Source organism: Balaenoptera musculus, chromosome 3, assembly GCF_009873245.2.
Source record: "Balaenoptera musculus isolate JJ_BM4_2016_0621 chromosome 3, mBalMus1.pri.v3, whole genome shotgun sequence".
In the NCBI taxonomy this organism is placed as follows: Eukaryota; Metazoa; Chordata; class Mammalia; order Artiodactyla; family Balaenopteridae; genus Balaenoptera; species Balaenoptera musculus.
The window spans coordinates 149667316-149687468 of NC_045787.1; the positions used below are offsets into that span (position 1 = coordinate 149667316).

Sequence of the window (20153 nt, forward strand, 5' to 3'; positions counted from 1 at the left end):
GGTGGGCCCTAATCCAATATGACTGGTGACCTTATACATGGACACAGCGACAGACACGTATAGAGAGCAGGCGACGTGAAGATGAACTCAGGATTGTAGTAATGCTTGTACAAGGCAAGGAACACCCAGGAACACAGATCCTTCCCTAGTGCCTTTAGAGGGATCATGGCCCTGCTGACACCATGATTTCAGACTTATGACCTCCAGAACAGTGAGACAATAAATTTCTGTTGTTCTAAACCAGACGCTGTGGTATTTTGTTATGGCAGCTCTGGGAAACTAATACGGTTGGCAATTAAATATTTTTAAACATTGTTCAGATCACAATGGCTTGAACATAATCTGTTTGCAACTCTGTTGAAGGGGAAGGTGTTGTCACTGATTGTTTCTCCCAAATCCACAAAAGAGCACAGCTGAAAGAGGGAGAGGGTCCTGACCAATCCCAAGGAAGGGCTGTGGCAGAGGCTACCTTCACCAGCCCCTCACCCAGGCAAAGAGGGAGCCCCCACCGGGAACCTCTGGTCTTGCCTCTTCCCTCCAAGCTGCTTCCCCTCTGAGTGTCTGTGGCTATATGACAGACCAACAGAATCCCTATGTCACGGGTTTGTTCAAGGATCAGAAAGGATCAAGCTTGCAAAAGCATTCTGTGAGAGGTTGTCTTTCCTCCTGGGGCTGGAGGCAGCAGACATAGACAGATTGGGATGCCCTCTGCGAGCTGGGAGCTCCTGGGTTACCAGGGAAATAGCCCTACCTTCTCTCAAGCCCATGAAGCTGGGAAAGTTCTAAGTACAAACAGCCCTGACACCAGTTGTGGCTTCCAGAGAAATGAGAATGATAATAAATAAGTGTAAAAAGAGTTAACAACACACCCTTTAAGCCAAGAAAAAAAAATACATCAGGAGGGACAGTCACGATTTTGTGGACCGAGAGGAGATGTGAGGGGCTGGGCCATAGGGCCGTGAGGGAATGACAGTTGAGAGGGGTGAGGGTTCCCCTTCCCGGCCCCGGGAGATGGCGAGGAACGGAATAGGCTGTGTAGCAGCTGCTGGAGGCATTTCCCCCCTGGCCAAAGCAGCTGCTCCTCCTCTGCCCGGCCCGGCCCCTGTTTGGCGGCCATGTTGGTGGCAGGCTCCTAGCGGGACAGCGGCGTCTGCTTCAGGGACATGAGCACCGAGCGCAGGCGGGACACGTCTTTGCACTGCTTGCTGCTCTTGGGGTTGAAGTCACACAGCTGGGCCACCTTCTCCCACTCTGTGCCTGGGGTCTCCTCCTTGGATTCCTTCACAAAAGCCTCCTCAGATGCCCTGCAGGTGGAGATAGGACAGAGGTTTCATAGCTGTCTGCCTTTCCCCTGAATCAGTGATGCTCTGCTCCCACTGAGCAAGGCTGCTTTGTCCGGCCTACTCTGGGGTCCTTTGTCTAGACGTCTCCTCCCCAGCCCCGGGCCCTCTGACCTCAGGCCCCCAGGAACAGCCTTGCCATCAGAGGAAGCCTGGTTTGGTCCTGCCTCAGGGCCTTTGTACTTTCGGTCACCTCTTCCCCCAGACCTGTTCATGGCTTGTTGCTTCTTGTAATTCAGGTCTGAGTGCAGGCCTTACCTCCTCAGAAAGGTCTTCCCTTGCCACTGTAGCTCAAGTAGCCTCCTACCCCTGCCCCAGCACTGTCTGTTCATTACCTCTCTATCAGGAGTTCCCAAACTGGGGCTCCTGACACCTAAAGGCCCTTGGAGGAACTAATGCAGTACCTCAGCTATTTACATTTCCAAAAACTGAGCAGGACATTGACTAACCACCTAACTGAAGTCTCTGGTTTAGCATTGCCTCGGGGTTCTGTGGACCCTATAAGTGTTCTTTAGAAAAGAGTTGTGGTCAAAAATGTATAGAAGAATCAGTTAAAGAAGATCTTCAAAACAAGACTTGCAAAGCCTTTAATGTGCTTATGTGCACCATGAACGTGAGTACACGATGGATATAGCATCTGCCACATCCCAAGCATACTTGACTACAGAACTCTTTTTAGCCCAGAATGACTATTATCTCTGTGGCGCCACAGCCTGAGGAATGCTCCACTGGAGTCTTTGCCTTTGATTAGAATCAAATTAGGATGGAAACTGGTGGGTTTTTCATCAGAAGTTCTGGCTGACAGTTATAGAAGCCACTGATTAAGGAACAATGGGGAAACAAAGTATAATAAATGTAGTTTAGTGGACAAAACCTAAACATGGGAGTCATTAAGAGAAAAGCAATAAGGGATTCTGGGGTGGGGAGGGCTGGGTGTGTGTCCTGTTTAGCCAACAAGTGTCCCTAAAGCCCCTTTCTCCTTGGAAGCCCCCTGCATCTCAAGCAGGACCAGTTCTGCCACATGCCAGGCACTGGCTGATGGCAGGGAGCTCTCCAGGTGATCCCCATGGGATCAAGGATGAGCCGGCCCCAGATCAGGTGACCCAGCCCCTCGCTTGTGATCTTGCTTCCCTGCTGTGTGCTAATTTCCTAACCTGGGAAGGGAGGATCAGTGCCTCCACCTTCCTGATCTGTCTCACTGGCCTGAGAATCAAACAACGTAGCAGGTATGTGCAAGCTTGAGAAAATGTAAGGTGCTGTGTGGCATTGGCTGACCAGTGGGGCTGAGGGGAGCGATCCTAGGAGCTTTCTCTTCTGGGTCAAGAGGCTCCCCTCTAACCTTGTTGCTCAAAGTGGGGTTCATGGTCCAGCAGCACCAGCATCACCATGGAGCTTGTTGCAAATGCAGAATCATGGCCTCACCTCAGTCCTTCTGAATCAGAATCTCCATTTTGACAAGAGGTGATTCATAGGCACATGGAAGTCTGAGAAGCGCTGGTCTAGACTATTCCTCTCTTCAGGACTCCCTTGGGTGCTCCTTGGGCCATTTCTTCGGGCGCAACAGGAGCAATGAACCCCCTGTGGTATTCCCCAGCGCCGATGCCCTTCTGCCATCCCCACTCTCCTGCTTGAAACCTCCCATGGCTCCCCGCTGCCTTCAGGATCAAGTCTGAGCTTTTTAACATCTCACGACAGGCTTTTTGCAACTGGCTCCAAACTGACCTTCTCTCCCCATTCCCACCGCCCCAGGCGCTGCAGGCCGATAGATATTTCCCATCTCATTGCCTTTGCCCCAGCAGCTTTTCCCACCTAGGATGCCATTCCCTTCTCACCATCCCCACCCAGCACACTCCTTCTCACACTTTAAGGGCCGGCGGACTCTGATCTCTGAAGCCTGCCCGGGCTCTCCCTGAGCCCACCGTGTCCTTGCATGTGGCTCTTATCACAACACACTCCTGATCATGAGCAACTTGGGGGGACAGACCATGTGTGTCTTATTCCTGTCTGACCAGAGACTGGCACTGGACAGATGGGAGAGTGGATGGAAGGAAGGAGTGGAAGGCTGTTACTCTGGTGTGCCCCATGATCTGTGAGAGAAGCGTTAGCCCAGACAGTGTCAGAGGCCTGCCAAGGGCGTATCCAGAGCGAGGAACAGCAAATATTTGGCACATACACACGTGGCAATCATCACACATTCATCACTGCATTTTTTTCTTCGGCTTCACAATCCCCAGCATACCGTCCAGGCTGTGACTACCAACCAGTGGGGCGGCATAAGAGGAAATCTCTGCCATCTCTGGTCTGGATCAGGCACAGGACCAACTAGACCCCAAAGCAGAAACACGTGAAAGGGAACCACTGGTGGTCTGGGCAGGGGCTCATGACCAAATTCAGGCTGAAGTTCTAAGGAGGAGCAGTGCACTTGTGGGCAGGAGCGGGGGATGGCTGTGCATTCTTCATAACTCCAGCACCAGCACTCAGTGTTTGTTTTGTTCAACAGAAGACTCACTCCACCTCCCCCCTCCAAGAGGCATCTCAGAAGGAGGGAGTTGGGCTGCTTTGCCCTTTGCCTCTCTCACCTGGCGATGGCCAGACATTCCTTTCTTTTCTTTGCCTGGATTTTAGCAAAGCTGTCTCAAAGATGCTCAATAAACATTTGCTGGAGGGATGGAGGTGAGGGTTGGTGCCTGTACCCAGCCCTCAGGCTCACCTCCTGCTCTGATCATCGCCCCAGGCCCAGCCATACTCATTTATACCCCACAAGGGGGAGACTCAAGAAACTGTGCCAGCCACACACAGGCCCTTGCAGAGGAGCAAAGGAGACACGTACACGTAGCCGATGATATCAGCATCTGGCTGCTGGTAGAATGCTTTGTCGGCGATCCTTGAGGGAAGGGGGTTAGGTGGGGGAAGACGGGATGGCAAGATGGACAGACAGGCAGAGGGTTAAAGAGAAAGAGAGACAGCGTTAGTACCTCCAGTTGGAGACGTGTTAGGAAGCATAGTTCTGGAAGGCTCGGCAACTCTCCACAGTCCTGAGAGGAGAGCAGGGATCCTCCACCCACCCGAGTGGGTGGCCTTTTCTAAAACTCAGCCCTATCATATTAGTCCCCCTGTTTACAAACCTTCAGTGGTGCCCCACCGCCTGTGTCTGCCCGCCCCTCGCCTCCAAGGCCCTGCACATGGGAGCCCTCATTCCGGCCCTCTCTCCCACCACTCCCTGGTGCCCAAGCACAACGTCCTTTCTTTCATGTCATGCTGTTCCCTAGCCTAGAATACCCTCCCCCACCCCCTGCCCTCTTTCTCCTGGTGAACTCCTACCCACCTTCCAAAGCCCAGGCCCCCAGACACAGAGGTTCCTCCGCCACCCACATCCCTTGCTTCCACAGCTTTCCTGCAGAGGGCCCTACTGGTGAGTTCAGCCGTACCCGTGTGTTTCCCTCCTCTGCTCTTTGAGGACACAGACTGGGTCCTTCTCAGCTCGGCCTCCCCAGTGCCCAACCAGGGCCTGGCATGCAGCAGCTTCCAGCTGGTGGCTTCCCAGAGCCAGCCTTTTCCTTCCTGGCAAGTCTGGTACCTTGAAGTGCACAGCCTCAGAGGCAGGGGCTGCTGGCAGTCTCTAGTCTGAGACCATTTCTGCAAGGTATTCTCCGGTGGGCCTCCGCTATCTTTCCTGACCAACATCTGTCCCCCTTCTTCCAGGAAGGACATCCTGATTGTCCTTTGAAGCCTCAGCTGCCCCCACTCAATCCCTGTGGTTTGGGTGGGACCAGACCCCACACACAACCCAAGTAATGGGACTATCGACCAAGCTTGGTCCATGGGAGAGTCCCTCCCCCTGGGACAATCACTGGGCCTGGGATGGGCACGTGACCCACACCAGACCAATGAAGGTCAGGTCGAGGACTTCAGCTAGAGCTGTTGGGAGCAAAAGGCTTATTTTCACTGAAGTTGCCAAGAAAATAGAGCAGAAGCCTGGAGCTGCTAGTGGCCACCTTTGCCCCCATCCCAGGGGTGTGTGCCCAAGAGTGATGGCCACGTAGGGGAAAGCAGACCGAGAGACAGTAAAAGTGAGCACTGACGAACTTTGTTTCAGTGCCTGAGTCCACTGGGTCTGCAGCCCTTACCCCTGGCCTTTCCAGTTACATAGGCCACTAATTTCCCTTTATTCTTTAGCCACCTATGGGTCGAAGTGTTGTCATTTCTATAAGCAATAAAATCCTGCACTCGGCTTGGTTCTTCCCTTCCAGCCAGGCCTGTGTTCTCTGTCATGATAACCATGGCCACAGGGGGCCCAGGCTGAACTGTTGGCCACTGGGCTCCAGGACAGCCTGGCTTACATTCCAGTGGGTCCCAGGACCTCGTCTGCTGACTGGCAGACTCACTTTTCTCTGTCGTGGTGTGGAGGTCAGAGCTTAACGGCGTACCAGCTCTGCAGAGTTCAGCGCGCTGAGTTCCACAGGCCGCTGAGGAAACATCATTGTGGGTTCGGCTTCTCCTTCCTCCGTGTTCTTGCCACCAAATCACCCGTCCTCGAGACAGTCCCCCCACCATAGTTCCTCTCACTGTCCCCGTAGGTCCTCTCATGTCCCCATCAGTCCTCTCATGTCCCCATAGGTCCTCTTATGTCCCCATAGCTCCTCATATCCCTGTAGGTCCTCTCATGTCCCCATAGCACCCTCGTGACCCTACAGTCCCCTCACACCCTCATAGCTCCTCTCACCGGTTGTTGATCTTGTTCTTCTCAACTTGTTCACTCTGGCGCTGGTTCCATTCCTCCAGGTCCTTCTTGGCCTTCTCCCGCCACTCCTGTTCCATCACTTTGGAGGCAGCATCTGCAACCCCCAACAGGTGAATGAACAGCGGCTTTCCGGGAGGGACGTGAGGCACAGCCGGCTGTGCTTCTGGCTGCTGCTTCTCCCCTCGGCCCCGGCAGGCAGCCCTGGGTCCATCCTCAGCCGATCCCACGTTAAGGTGGGGCAGGGCCCCATATAGCCTAAGGCTTCCCCACCCGACCGTGTCCCAGAGAGCCAACCCAGTGGGGAGCCCGGGGCCAGGGGGCCCAGCCCAGCTTGCACACTCAGCCCTGCCCTCACCCAGCTCTTGCAGCCGTTTCCGCTGCTCCTCTCTCCATTTGCGGATGCTCTCGGGTTCCTGCGTCAGCCTGTCGACCTGGGCAATTGCAGCGTAGCTATCAGCTGGACCGTTAGCCTCCTAGGACACAAACACACGGCAGTGTACCCAGCCCGTCCACCTGCCCCCCCGTCTCTGGCACCTGAGTACCAGGACACCCCCTCACATCTCAAACCACCTCATACCCACTGTCTCCTGGGACTGTACCCTGCCTTTGCACTTGCTGTGCCCTCTGCCAGTAATTCTGCTCCTTGTGTGACTCTGGGCAAGTTACTCAACCTCTCTGTGCCTCGCTTTCCTCATCTTAAAATGGGCTACAAAATAGCACCCACCCCACAGGGTTAATATGGGGATGAAATGAGTTTAAAAAGTGTAAAGAACTTCAAACGCTTCTTGGCACTCAGAGAGTTCCCTGTGTTTCTATCATTAAAGCCCCACTCTATTAGTTTTATTTACCCAATAACACCGTCCTAAATGGCCTCACTTTATAATATGCTTACTTGTCCATTGTCTGTCTCCTCCATCAGAATGTCACCCTGTGGCAACAGGGACCTTGCCTGTCCTGTTCACTGCTGTGTCCCCAGCAACCAGCACAGTGCCTGGCATGTAGCAGGTACTCAATAACTATTTGCTGAGTGAACGAGCAGCCCTGAGATAGGCAGGGTGGCCATGGCTACGATTGTACAGTGACGAAAAACTCAGACTCTGCAGCTGGACCATCTGGGTTCAAATCCCACCTCTACTGCCTACTATATATGTGTGTAGCCCAGGCAAGTTGCTCAACATTGCCTGGCCTCAGTTTTCTCATCTGAAATTGGAATAGTAATAAAAGTACCTCTAAGAGCTAGTTGTGAGGATTTGATGCAACAATATTTATAAGACATTTACAAGAGTGCCTGGCATAGAGTGATGGCTCAGTAAATGGTAGCTAGAATTATTATTATTATTATTATTATTATTATTATTATTCATTCCCATTTTATAGGGGAGGAAACTGAGGCCAGGAGAGATGGCACAACACAGTGGCAGAAGCAGGGCCAGAGTCCAGTCCTCTGGCTCCCAAGCCAGGGCTCTGCCCAATTCTCCACGCCACCTGCCAGGGTGGGGACTTGAAGCGTTGCAGGCTGAGAGCTCAGCCCAGCAAGGATGGGGCTCCCCTCTGGCCTCGCAAAGCTGGAGACTTTATGATCCAGCCCCATCTCCTGGCACGCCCACTCTGGTGCTCTGTCTGCCCCGTGCATTCCTGTCTGCACACATCCCACACGCCCATGCTGCCCGCCTTTGTCTCCTCTGTGCTTTCGGCCTTCAGTTGTCTTCCCTCCTTTCTCCAGCTGATGAAATCTTATTCCACCCCACGAGTTTCCAGCTCAGAGGTCACCAGCTCTGGGATATTTCCCAGCCCCCAAACAGATTTCACACCCTGTCCTCTCTGTGCTCCCTGTCACACCCTCACCTTCTACTGCGGGTGTCTCCCCGCTGGACCGCGAGCTCCCGGTGGGCAGGACGGGACCTTGTTTATAGCCTCTGAACTCCTGTCCCATCTTTTCATTGCTCCCTGTGCTCCTCCTGCAAGCACTCATCAAAACTGTCACGAGTACCAGAGAATCTTCTCCCCACCCAACAACATCTGTCCAGTGGTGCCCGCTGTGGGCACACAGCTGGTGCTCAGTAAGCAGTGGCCGTGTGGATGAAGACCCCCACCCCCGGGGCCAGCATGTGCCCGGTTCAGAGGAAGGGCTGGGTAAGCGTCTGCCCAAGGGGCTGTGGGCAGCAGGGCGAAGGAGCACGCAGATGGAACATCAGGGCTGCATCTCCAGCTGTCTTTGGGGAGAAGGAAGGGCAGGCCCAGGGCGGAGAGGTGCAGCCTGGCTCCTCGGATCAGGCCCACCCTTGGGTGGGGCAGTTGGGGCGCTGTCCTTATTCCTCTTTCCTGCCCAGCATAACACTTCAACTGAGAGAGTCTCTCAAGACATCTCGAGGGGCCTTTCCAGGGCCCTAATCTGGACAACACGAGTTGATCACGGATGTACCTTTCCAGTTCTGGGAACAACCCTGTCCTGAGGCTAGGCTACCAGGACCTCTGCCCAATCCTATAGACTGTCCCATCTGCAGACAAATGCAGTTACTTTTACTTTCTACGTGTTTATCCAGGTGCTACATTTTATTTCTTCTTGGCACTCAGGATATCTTAAAAGCTTGGTTTGTTTACATGTTTACTATCTGCCCTCCCCACCCCACCCTACCCCACCCCCCAGTAAGTGAATTCCATGAGGACAGAGACTGCCTGTCTCTGTATAGTATGTAGAACATGGAGGGCCTGGCTGTAGGAGGATTTCAAGAGCATTACTTGAATGAATTAACAGATGTTCAGGCTTGGGGTCAGGGATGAACGAGACAGCCCATCATCCGGGAGCTTGGCAGAGGGAGTCCCTCACAAATGAGGACCATGGCTGGGGTACATGCATAACACGGGTCATGAAAAGAGTGGGGACAAGGGAGGGCATGACCTTTCTAGCCTGGGAGCACAGTAGGCTGGGAAGAGATAGGGAAAGGGCATTTCAGACCAAGAGCTGGCAGCTTAAGGACCACATGAGGCCGGTGCCTTTGGAAAAATCTGAGTACAGAAATGCTACCAGGTGTGGAGCAGATGGGGTGGGAGAGGTGGGCTGGAGGGGGTCCTCTGGGCAGAAGTCATCCCACGGTGTCCTTCAGGACCCACCATCTCCATCAAGACTGCCCTAAAATTAAGACTCACAGGTTACAGCGTTTTAAAACTTGCAGAGAACTTGCAATTAAACGGTTCTCTTTGGTCTTTACAACCCTACATGGTGGGTTTCATTATCTTTGTTTTACAGGTAGGAAAAGTCTAGCTCCAAAGTCCCAAGGTCACCCGGCCAGGAAATGGCAGGGCCAGAATTCAAACTGAATTCCTGGGTGTCACACATAGCCACACATGTGGCCACACAGGCAATAGGGACCAAAGTTACTTCTGTGTCACGTGATTTTGGTCTCCCTGATAAGTCTACCATCCCAAGATTGGAGACTGCGCCCCCTCCTCCCACTGCCCCACGCCCCATTCACCGTCTGTCTCTCTCACACCCACACACGTACCCCCCTTGGCTCGCTTAGTGGCTAGGTCAGGGATTTAGAAGCAGCTTCCAGGGCTACAGAGCACTTTTCTCAACAGACCTGCGGAGGCAGCAGTGCAGGGCTTCTAATCCCAATTTCACAAATGAGAAATCCAGCTCAGAGCAGTGACTAGTCCAAAGCCGTCCGGCTGGGAAAAGCCAGAAATGAAGCGCAGGTTGTCTGACTCCATCCAAACTCCTTTGCCGCAGCCCACCACAGCGCCCCGTGTAGGTGCAGCGCCCCGCGTAGGAGCAGTCTGGGTGTAGGAGCAGCTTGAGAAACCCTGGGGCTTCTCTGGGTCTGGGTGGGGGTGGGGAGCCTAGAGCAGCTGCACTGCACATCCAGGGGCACTGCTAGGTGTGGTCCAAGCATGCTGTGCCCAGAGGTGGCCGTGGCCCAGGCCCTGGGCGCAAAGCCTGGCCAAGCTGGGCCTGCGTCCTCCACCAGCACGGCCTAGTAACAGGCTCTGGCTGGGAGCTGTGCCCGCCCCCCCAACCCCCATCCCTTCCGCCTGCAGGCACAGCAGCCCTGTACCCGTGGTCTCTTCAGGTTCCCCCAGCACACCCTTCTCTGCAGCAGGTGCCAGGCTCCAGGCAAGCCCCAGACTGCGTGTCTTATCCTCTGTGCCTTTGCACATGCTGTCCCACTAGCCAGGACCACCCACATGCCCCTGGGCAGCCTGGAACCCACTTCCAGCATCCGTCCCTGTCACACTCTCTGACTTCAGTGCAGCACCTGGCGCCTGAACCTGGTTCAGGTCCCAGCTCTTCCCGGCTGTGCAACCAGAGCTATTAAACCTCCCTGTGTGTCCTCCTCCTCATCTGTAAAATGGGGATAATGACAGAACCTACATCGTAGGGGTGTTGGGAGGATGAAATGAGTTAATCCACATAAAGCTTTTGGGTGGTGCCTGACGCATAGTAAGAACTCTTGAGACCAGCCCCACACCCAAGCCCTTGCCATCCTGCATGATTTTCAGGTCTCTGTCCTTTGAGCTCTTTGAGGACAAACATCCATGGGATTTGCCTCTACATCCGAGGCCCTGAGCACAGCGCATGGCACTCAGAATGCGAGTTGACTAAATGAAGGAATGAGGGGCTGCCTGCAAAGCGATGTGGAGGGCACAGGGACACAGCATCAGAGCGACTGGGCTTTAAGTCCCCTCGTGCCACTCACTGGATGTGCGACCTTTAAGAAGTCCCTTCCCTGGGCTCCTTAGGTTTCGTCACCTGTCAATTGGGAGTGACAACAACCCACTCGGGGTGCAAAATGGGGCCTGAATGTGATAACTGCCCTGCGACCCCTGTAGCCTGTAGCGGACGTGCACATGCACATGCACAGGTGGCAGAGCTGCAGGGCTCACCATAGCCTGTGGCAGGCCCCCAGCAGGCCGGCTCGTGCTGCACCATCGCCGCAACGAGGAAGAACACAGTGGTGCTGCCAGCAGACAAGGCCCTGAGAAGCTGTTTGCTGGCTCCCCTTCTCCAGCTGCTCTGGACTTATTTTCCTGCCCTGCCCCTGCCAGTGAGCAGTGAGGTCGGGAGGGCCACAGCCGGGCTCCTCTTTAATCACTTGACTGCTGCAGTGAGGAAATCGGGTCAGCCGCCAGGGGGGCTGGCAGCCCAGCAGGGCTCACCAGGGGCTGCAGGAATACTCTGAGTCCCTCCCAAGCTTGAAAGGGAAGGGGTCAGGAATGGCCAGGACCAAAAGGCCACAGGCTACAGTCAGGGCCAGGCTTGTCTCAGCCCAGCTCCCCAGCACTCCTCTCCCGAGGGACCCCTCCGCTGGACACTGGATACCACCACAAGGGCTTCTGGGGGGCCATGCTGGCCGAGCATGTGCTGTGACTCCAGGGGCAGCCAGGAGGATGAGGCATAACCGATCTGTGGGACTGACCAGCTAAAGCTAAGCTGAGCTGAGCTGTTGATTCCTCTAAGTAGCTCAACGGGGATGCAGGCTTATGCTTAGGACTTGTTGGGGATCAGGTTCACAGTTGGACCCCCTAGTGGCCCATAGCCTTCCAGAAAAGATTAAGAAAGGTAGCAGGAAAGTTCTGCCCAGGACCCTTGAAAGCCTGGGGTGCACAAGCCAGACCCTGCTCTATGCTCCATCCTAAGAAAAGTCTGCAGGGGCTTCCCACCCGCCAGCCGGCTGCTGTGGCCTGCCCGGTCCAGCAACAAGGGGATGGTACAAAGGGCACCAGATCAGGGGCAGGAGACCTAGATGAACCTGAACTTGGCCACTAAGCTTCTGAGTGGCTCGCCTCATCTGTGACGCCTCCCCTGCCTGTAAGGATGCTAGCGTGGCACAGATGTGAAATGAGTTACAGATAAACATAGCTGGGGTTATTCTTGGTAGCAGTGAGAATGAGAGTTACCACCGAGATTGGGGAGGAGGCCCAGGGTTTCTCAGATCCATTAAATACAAAGCGAGGCCTGGGGCAGGGAGGGAGAAGGCCTCAAGATCCTAATGTATAAAAAGGGAAAATTATCCTGCTCATGGTGTTCTAGGTACTTCTCCGGTCCCAAGTGTATCTCCAGCTCCAGGGCCACTTTAGGACACAGACCTTTTGGGTCAGGCCAAGTCCTTTTGAGTGTGCCCAGGGCAGGAGCAGCCTGAGTCTCAATGCTCTGCCAAACTGTACCAGCGTCAATGCTGCTTATTTGGTGCTCTCAGGCCCAGGGACACAGGAAGCCCTTAAAGTCCTACAGACTGACTTTTCTAGCTTGCTGGTAGTTGAGTAATTTTCCAGAAATGGGACTTGGCCAGTTGCCCTGTGTAAGGTACCAGCCCATCCCTCTTACATAAGAAAGTATTGTTTGTTCTCCCTGAGGATTTAGGAAGCCAGCTCCTCCACAAAGCAGAGCTCAGGAGATCCTGCAGCTGCAGCCCCAGCAGTCAAGGGTCTCTGAGCCAGTCCAGTGGGAATTAAAGTTTATCCAGTGAAGGTTTTGCCCCCCCCCCCAGGTATCTGCAGGTTGGGGGTGAAGACTGTTGCACCTGTGGGGTCCTGGGGATGCTATTTGTGGTCCAAGTTCTTTAAGTACTTTCAAAATGATCTGTGTATGTATGAAGGGAGGGGGGTTAGGTGAGTGTGGAGAGAAGCAGTCTTTAACTAGAAATATCTTTACTAGCTGTTTTTTTTTGAGGGGGGTGAGTGTGTGCGTGTGTGTGTTATAGGATCACTACAAAGAATTTTAAAACAATCCAGTGAAAGTGAAAGCCCTTTCCTTATCCCCCCTTCTCCCACAAGCTCGGGGCTAACCACTGCTAACAGTTGGTACACATCCTTTCAGATCTTTCGTGAAAACATATTTCTAAAATAAAAAACAGGACCATACTGTGCATATTATTCTGCAAGCTGCTTTTCCGTTTACTATATTATAGGCATCTTTTCATGTCAATACAGAAAGCTCTGACTGCTCTTTTTAACAACAGAATGGTTTTCCAATTTACCTACCCAGGCCCTCAATACTAGGCACTTAGGTTGTTTCCAGTTTGTCTGCTATTAAAATTATCCTGCAAAGAATCTGGGTGTCCTTGTACAGCTATTTCCTTCAGGAAAATTCTGAGAAGTGGAATCTCTGGGTCCAAGGCTCACCCAGTTAAAATGCTCAGACATGGTGGAGATGACCACTGGATTCAGCCTCCCACCAATGGCACACACGTGTGCAGGGCCCTGTGTTTCCTTTAGTCCATGCCACTGCAGCCCACTTAATCTCTCCCTCTGGAAGCTGGACATCACCACGGGCAACCTGAGGCCACACCCCATTGATCCCTGTGGTCCTTATTCTTCATCCCCTTCTCCGACATGACCAAAAAAACCACGTCAAAACCTCTCTTGATGTTCCCATCCCAATGAACAGAACTTGAATCCCTAATCCTACCCATGATGGGGGCCAAAAGTTACTGAGACCCAGGCTGTCGGTCCCTGCCCCTGCTACGACAGAATCTTGCTTACCTGATACACATCTCCATTGACTGTGGTCCCCATGTCCTCAGAACCCGCTGGAAAGAGAACAGGAGACAGCATCACTCATTGCTCAGCTTATAGCAAGCAGGGTCTTACATTAGCCCCCGAAGCAACCTCTGTATATGTCCATGTGCGTACTGACTCCCCACCCTACACGCACACATAATGGCTACGTAAATAACCTGGGCTCAATCCTTGACTGTGCACAAAGCCTTCTCACAGCCATTATGACCTCTGATTTTCACCACAGACTTGTGACAAAGTTGTTATCAACCCATTTTACAGATTCTCAAATCGAGGCTCAGAGAGGCTACGTGATTGCCCAAGGTCACCCAGCCAGTTATAGCACCTCACCTACCTGAAATTAACTTCCCCTCAGCCACAGCTGGGAATGGCCCAACTGTCTGTGGAGCTTGTGCCCGGTGAGGAGGCAGAGGCTCTGGAGGCTCAGGGCAGGGTCTGCGAGGGCTCAGGAAGAGGGGCCTGCGCGTCTCTGCCTGTCCCTGTGGTGCCTTGAGCAATGGCTCCACCTGGGAGAGCAGGAATCACAGCCCCCACCAGGCAGCACCTGGCCTATTTTTCCTCCTCCTGCCCATCCCAGAAGGATTCGATTTTGCCCTCACCTAAACAATGACTCCTCCCGGTCCCTTTCCCTGACATCTGGTTAGTCACAAATTCCTGTGGCTTCTGCTGCAACAAGAATCCTCAAAGTTGCCCTCTGCCCTCTGCCCCCTGCCTGGCCCACCTGTACAACTACTTTGGCCTGTCTGCCCCGCTACTGGCAAGCACCTGGAGGGGCACACCTGTGTCCATTATCCTCACCGCTGTCTTCCCCAGAGCCGTGCACGGTACCTGTGACTTAGGACGCGCTCAGAAACTATTTGTTGAATAAGCAAATGAATCAATGCATTAAAGAAAGAAGGAATAAATGGTTTTTGTCCACTCACTGGCCTCCCTGCCTCCATCTTCACCCTCTCCCAAACCTCTTTCAAACCAGCTGCCAAGGTTGACGTTTTGAAAAGCATACACTTGCCTATGTCACTCCTCTAATTAAAAATATAATGGGGCTTCTCTGGTGGCGCAGTGGTTGAGAATCTGCCTGCCAATGCAGGGGACACGGGTTCGAGCCCTGGTCTGGGAAGATCCCACATGCCACGGAGCGACTAGGCCCGTGAGCCACAACTACTGAGCCTGCGCATCTGGAGCCTGTGCTCTGCAACAAGAGAGGCCGCGACAGTGAAAGGCCCGCGCACTGCGATGAAGAGTGGCCCCCGCTCGCCACAACTAGAGAAAGCCCTCGCACAGAAACGAAGACCCAACACAGCCATAAATAAATAAATAAATAAATAAATTTATAAAAAAAAAAAAAAAAAAATATAATGAACACAAACCAAAAGGAAATCCACTTCCCGTGGACCATGGTGGCCGACAGGGCCTGCTCCTTCCTTGGGGCCTCGGCAGGTGCTGTCCCCTCTCCCTAGAAAGCTCTCCTGCCCATTTCCATGTGGGCTGCTTCCTCACGCCCTTCAGCCGCTGCTCAAACACTGCCTTATTAGAGGCCTTCCCTGACCACCCCTGACATGCATCCCCCAGCACCCCTACCTCCTCCCCTGGGCAGTTATTTTCTCTATAGCACCTACCACAGCCTGATATGCTTATTTTTGTATGTGCTTATTATCTGTTTTCCCCACTTGAATGCCCTCTGGGAGGGCAGGGACTTTGTTTTGTCCACTGCTGGGATCCAGCACCTAGAACAGTGCCTGGCACATAATAGGAGCCCAATAAATATTTGTTGAATGAGTACATTGAACCTTGGCCCATAGCTCGTGAGGATCTTTACAATCTGGCCCTGCCCATTTTTCCTGCCTCACTTCCCACCAGTCCCTCCCACAAACCCTATTCTGGTTTCCTCCTTCCCCAAACACACTATGCCGCATCCCACACCTTCCTTCCTACTTCCCTCACTAAAGAATGCTCTTTGGGATCCAGTCGTTCACCAAGGCCCAGTTCACAAGTCACCCCCTCTGGGAAGCCCTCTACTACTTCCCCTACTTCCCTGGGTGCTGATGGAAGGTCTCAACTCTGGGGTATCCCAGAATATCATACAGAACCCTCCACCCTCTTATGCGATTACTGTGACCTCCCACAGGTCATGCACTCCCTTATCAGGCTCTGTACCCCACTCAGCTCCTAAGGGTGAGCAGTGTTGGCTAAATGGAAGCTGAATTGCTCTTTGGGGGCCCACTGTTATCTACAAGGCCTGAGGACTCTCAGAAACTGCAATGCCTCTTAGCCAAGACCCACAGGAGGCTGCACGAGATCACCGCAGATGGACAAGTACACTTTACCAGCCAGATAGAGCTGTGAGTAACGGTGACAGTGTTTTCAGCTTGGGGACTGAAGAGAAGGATACTTCATCCCATGGAAATAATGCCCAGCTGATATAGATTATAATCAACTTTGTTTTCACAGCCAAACAGTGATTGATTTTGACCAACCGTTGTCAGCCATCCTCCCTACTCATTTAGATGGGGTTTCTCCTGCATGGGTGGCCTGGCCCCTAAATCAGTGGCAGCATCTTCTGCAAAGTGGCTTCTTCTCCTGGGGCATCTCCTCTAGCAGGGCCTTACGTTACCAGGGTCCATTCACGATGATGCTGGTCTGTGTGCCTGGCATTTCTGGAGGGGAAGTTGCGGCCCCGCCCCCCCGACCAGTCCCAGTCTCAGGCCCCTCTTCCACAGGTGCCCACCCTGGCCTTCAGAAAGTCTCCGTGCCCCAGTCTCTCAGTCCCATGAGTGTTCCCCTGGAATGAGGCTTAACCTCTTTGGGAATCCACACACAGCCACACACAGAATTACAAGTCTCTGTCCCCACAATGAGTAGCCCATGGCACGTTGATAATCACGTGTCCACGGTCCGAAGCCGGCACAACAGGAGTGCGGCAGATACGAGTCCCGAGGATAATCCCATGGGTGTTGCTTCTCTCAGATCCCTGACCCCTTTTGGAATGGAGGCAGACAAGGGTCCAGAACATTCCTGGGAGGTTACTGAGGCCCATCAGGGGAAATGGGCTTGCCAGGAAATGACTGGGCAAGTCAGGGTCAGAGCCAGGCAGAGTGCTTAGAAATCTGGGTGTGAAAATGTACACACCTCCTGGGCCCTACCCAAGGCTGATGAATGGAAACAAAGTATCCATTGCTCAGGCTGGCCTTAGTTCCAGCCCCAGAGGAGAGACTCAAAAGTGGCTCAGGCTCAGGCCTACACTAAACAGTCTCCCCAGGGGTACCTGGGAGCCCAACGTCAGTGCGCTCAGCACAGGGGCATCATTTAAGAGACGAGACTCAGCAGTGATGACTGGTGCTGGCTGCGGGAGCTTCCGCCCAGCTCCCAGCAGCCCAAGGCACATTTTCCGCCCCTCATTTGGACTTCTGGCACTCATCACTGGTCTCGGGGGATTACTTGCTCATCACCATCTAGGCCTAGGAGGAGCAGATCAATTCCATCCTATCTGGCTACCTATTGAGCCGCCATCCCATAACCCCTCCTGGATCCCCATGCCCCACTCAGCAGAGCAGCTGAGCATTTGCAGCTTTAGTGGTTGTGAGTCTGGGAGACCCTCAGAGGGCCATGTCCCTGCTTCTCTCCCTGCCACCTCAGGTCTGGGGCCAATCTGTGCACCACCCCTGCCGGAGAGGGAACCTCTCATCCAGGCTGTAAACCCCTGGAGCCCCATTGTCCTGGGAGAGGTCACAGCCTGCTCAACCCCCAGCCACCTCTGCAGCCCTCTGCCTGACTTCTACCTGCTTCTCTCTTAGGTGGTTCTGATACTGGCTCTCCCAGCAGGGCCTCTCCCAGGCCAACCCGACTGGGGAAGTTGGTGGTCTCAAGGGGAAGATGTGGACAAATGAATACTGGTACGTGAACGTGGGCCCACATTTCCTAGGAATTCGCTGGGATGTGTGAGGGTCCTGCTGAAGTGTTAGGAATTGCTGCTTCTTCAGAAGTCCTCCACTGCTGGCTTGGTTGGGTAGCAGAAGACCCCCCTCCCTACCTCTACATCTCATCACCTCCCAGGGTGACTGCCACAGCATTTGAAAGAGCATGGAGCCCACAGTTGAGAAGCCTGGGATCAAGTCCCAGATCTGTCACTCATGGCTGTGTGACTTTGGGCGAGATACTCAGGCTCTCTGGGCCTCCAGTTTCTTATATGTTACAAAAGGCTTGTTATGTTTCTCATACCAAGAGGATACAGAGATGCTTCAAGCTCCTCAAGCCACAGGAACTGTCTTATTCATATCTGTATCCCCACTGGGCCTGGCACACAGTAGGTGCTCAGTAAACGCTGAATGAATACAAACATGACTAAAAGGATCCTTACTTGTAAACATTTTTTTAAAATATGTAAGGTACCACTTATTCCAACAGGCCCATAAACTCCTACCAAAATGACAACATTAACAAGAAGCAAGCACTGTTTTGGAGGTACCCATGAAAGTGATATCTACTGTTTTACTAGATACTTTTAAGAAATTGCCCTTTCAGGCAGGACCAGGGCAGGAACATTGTTGATATACACAGTATTGCAAGGACCAGGCCCCAGATCCTGAGTCCTGGACCACCTTTGGAAAACCATTGAGCTACAAACCCCAGGAGGACAGGACCACATCTGACTGAAGCCCCCTGTGCTCCTGCCCCCACCCTGGTGTCTAACTCAGAGCCTGGCATATGGAAGACAGTGCGGTCAGGTGGAAAGAGTTAGAGTTAGAGAGAAATGGTTTAGAGTCCTCACTCTGCCACTTACTAGTTGTTTCAGTAGTGTACATTTTGAGCCTCGGTTTTGCCATCTCTGAAATGGGTTTAACAATGCATATGAAATGATTAAATGTAAGAAAAGTGCCTAGACCAGTGACTGCAGGATGGCAGGTGTTCCCCAGGGAAGGTCTGTGAGTTCTTGGAGCACCCAGCGTCCCCTGCTTTCCCAGCTGTTAGGAGGGAGCTACGTCTGAGGGGCAGGGAGATCTGGGGCTCTGCCCACACCTGCAGGGCTCAACCTGGGACAGCCAGCCTACTGGGAAGCTCAAGCCTGGGCTGTGTTGGATTCCAGAGCCAGGCAATAGTGGAGTTGGCCTGGGGATGAAATGTCATGACGAATTTCTATCCTGGGAGCCACCAGATCCACAGCCCCAAGCAAGGCCTCAGATGGGGATCTCCAAAAGATCCCCCCGCCCCCGCCACATCTCCTCCAGGTCCGGGTCAGGCACACACTAGCCCCAGGCCTGCTCCTGGCTGGCCATAGCAGGCCCTCTTCACTCCACCCGGTACCCCGGGTGCGAGCCCCAGGACCCCCAACCCCCAGGCCACCGGGCTGACTCACCCCCACTCGCGGGTCCCGGTTGCGCGAGGGCCGCCTGGCCGCCAGCAGGTGCCCCGAAGCCCTCGTCATTCTCTATGCCCGCGATTTCACTCTCCTGCTGGGCCAGGAAGGCAGCCGCTGGGTCCTCCTCGGCCGCCTCGGGGGCCCCGCTCTCCGTCGACGAGAAGAAGCCAAAGTCATCAGCCATTTTCCCCACGTCTCTGCTGAAGCGTCCGCCTGGCGCTCGGCTCTGCCCGGCGCGTGCCCCGCCTTGCGCCCGGCGGCCGCGACACTGTCACCCGAACCGCCCGGGGGAGCCGGCCTCGGCGGGGACGGGCTCGGCGCGGCGGCCCCGCACTTCCTCTCCGCCACCGGGCCCGGCTCGCCTGTCACTGCGGCTGCAGGCGGGAGGAGCCGGGACGGGAATGCGGTGATGTCACCGGTCGAGGGAGGAGGCCCGCAGGACGGCCGGAGGTCGCCTCGCAGCGGCCACAGGAGGGCGGCAGCAGGACGGCGGCGCAGCCCGAGGGGCCCAGAGGCCCGGGCCGCGCTCCTCGCTCCGGGCCAGCAGCACGCATTTCCAGGACACCAGGACAGGGCGCAGCTCCCGCAGGGTCTAGAGGCGAAGCGGACTGGAGAAAGTGACTATAGTGTGTACAGGGCCACCGCAGGTTGGCAGCCCGGGCTTCGGGAGCACCGAGGGGGTGGTCGCTGCTCAACCTGGCCCCTGATTCATTCTGCAAAAGTTTCTTCTCCTAAGCTAGGCGGGTGTTATGAAGCCCATTATCATGAGCCTTGGAGAAATGACAGTAAGTCCCACGGCTTTATTGCATCTTTCCTGCAAGTCCAGGGCCTTTCCCACAAGGCCGTGTTGCTTCCGTGCATTTTTTAAGCACTTCCTTTCATTCGGTGAGGCTTCAGCTCAGACCGCCAGAGTTTGTGTGTCCTGACTGGGTCCCTACTTGGAGGCTGGGTCCCTTAAATGTCCCTTAAGGATGAACCAGCTTGGGAAAGGCAGACCTAATTTATCCAGGCAGCCTGCCGCTGTCACCCTGAGTAAACAGTCTCCAAAATACAGTAAAACCGAGCCTTGGCGCCGGGGAGATTACAACCTAAGAGGCCTACAGATGGGAAATGGCCAGACAGCACAGCGTAAAAGGCGCTCTGACATTTAAACACAGGGTATTGGGGGGCCCGGAGAACCACCATTGGATCTGGACTTTGG

At 54.1% G+C, this 20153-nt stretch overlaps 1 protein-coding gene and 1 long non-coding RNA gene across 3 annotated transcripts; one reads left to right on the top strand and one right to left on the bottom strand.

Annotated features, from left to right (window-relative positions):
- Positions 1–842: 842 nt before the first annotated feature.
- CLTB (clathrin light chain B) lies at positions 843–19349 on the bottom strand. Of its 2 annotated transcripts, XM_036846528.1 has the most exons (6): positions 18950–19349; positions 13564–13610; positions 6437–6554; positions 6064–6175; positions 4171–4224; positions 843–1304 (listed from the first exon to the last, which is right to left on the bottom strand). In XM_036846528.1, the coding sequence occupies exons 1-6, from the start codon at positions 19134–19136 to the stop codon at positions 1133–1135; spliced, it is 690 nt and encodes a 229-aa protein (XP_036702423.1). In that variant the 5' UTR covers positions 19137–19349; the 3' UTR covers positions 843–1132. The 2 variants fall into 2 exon arrangements, with proteins under 2 accessions (XP_036702423.1, XP_036702424.1); XM_036846529.1 differs by lacking the exon at positions 4171–4224.
- Positions 1185–8006, top strand: LOC118892207. The gene is made up of 3 exons (XR_005019256.1): positions 1185–1327; positions 7065–7068; positions 7995–8006. It is a non-coding gene; the product is annotated as an uncharacterized LOC118892207 (long non-coding RNA).
- Positions 19350–20153: the final 804 nt, after the last annotated feature.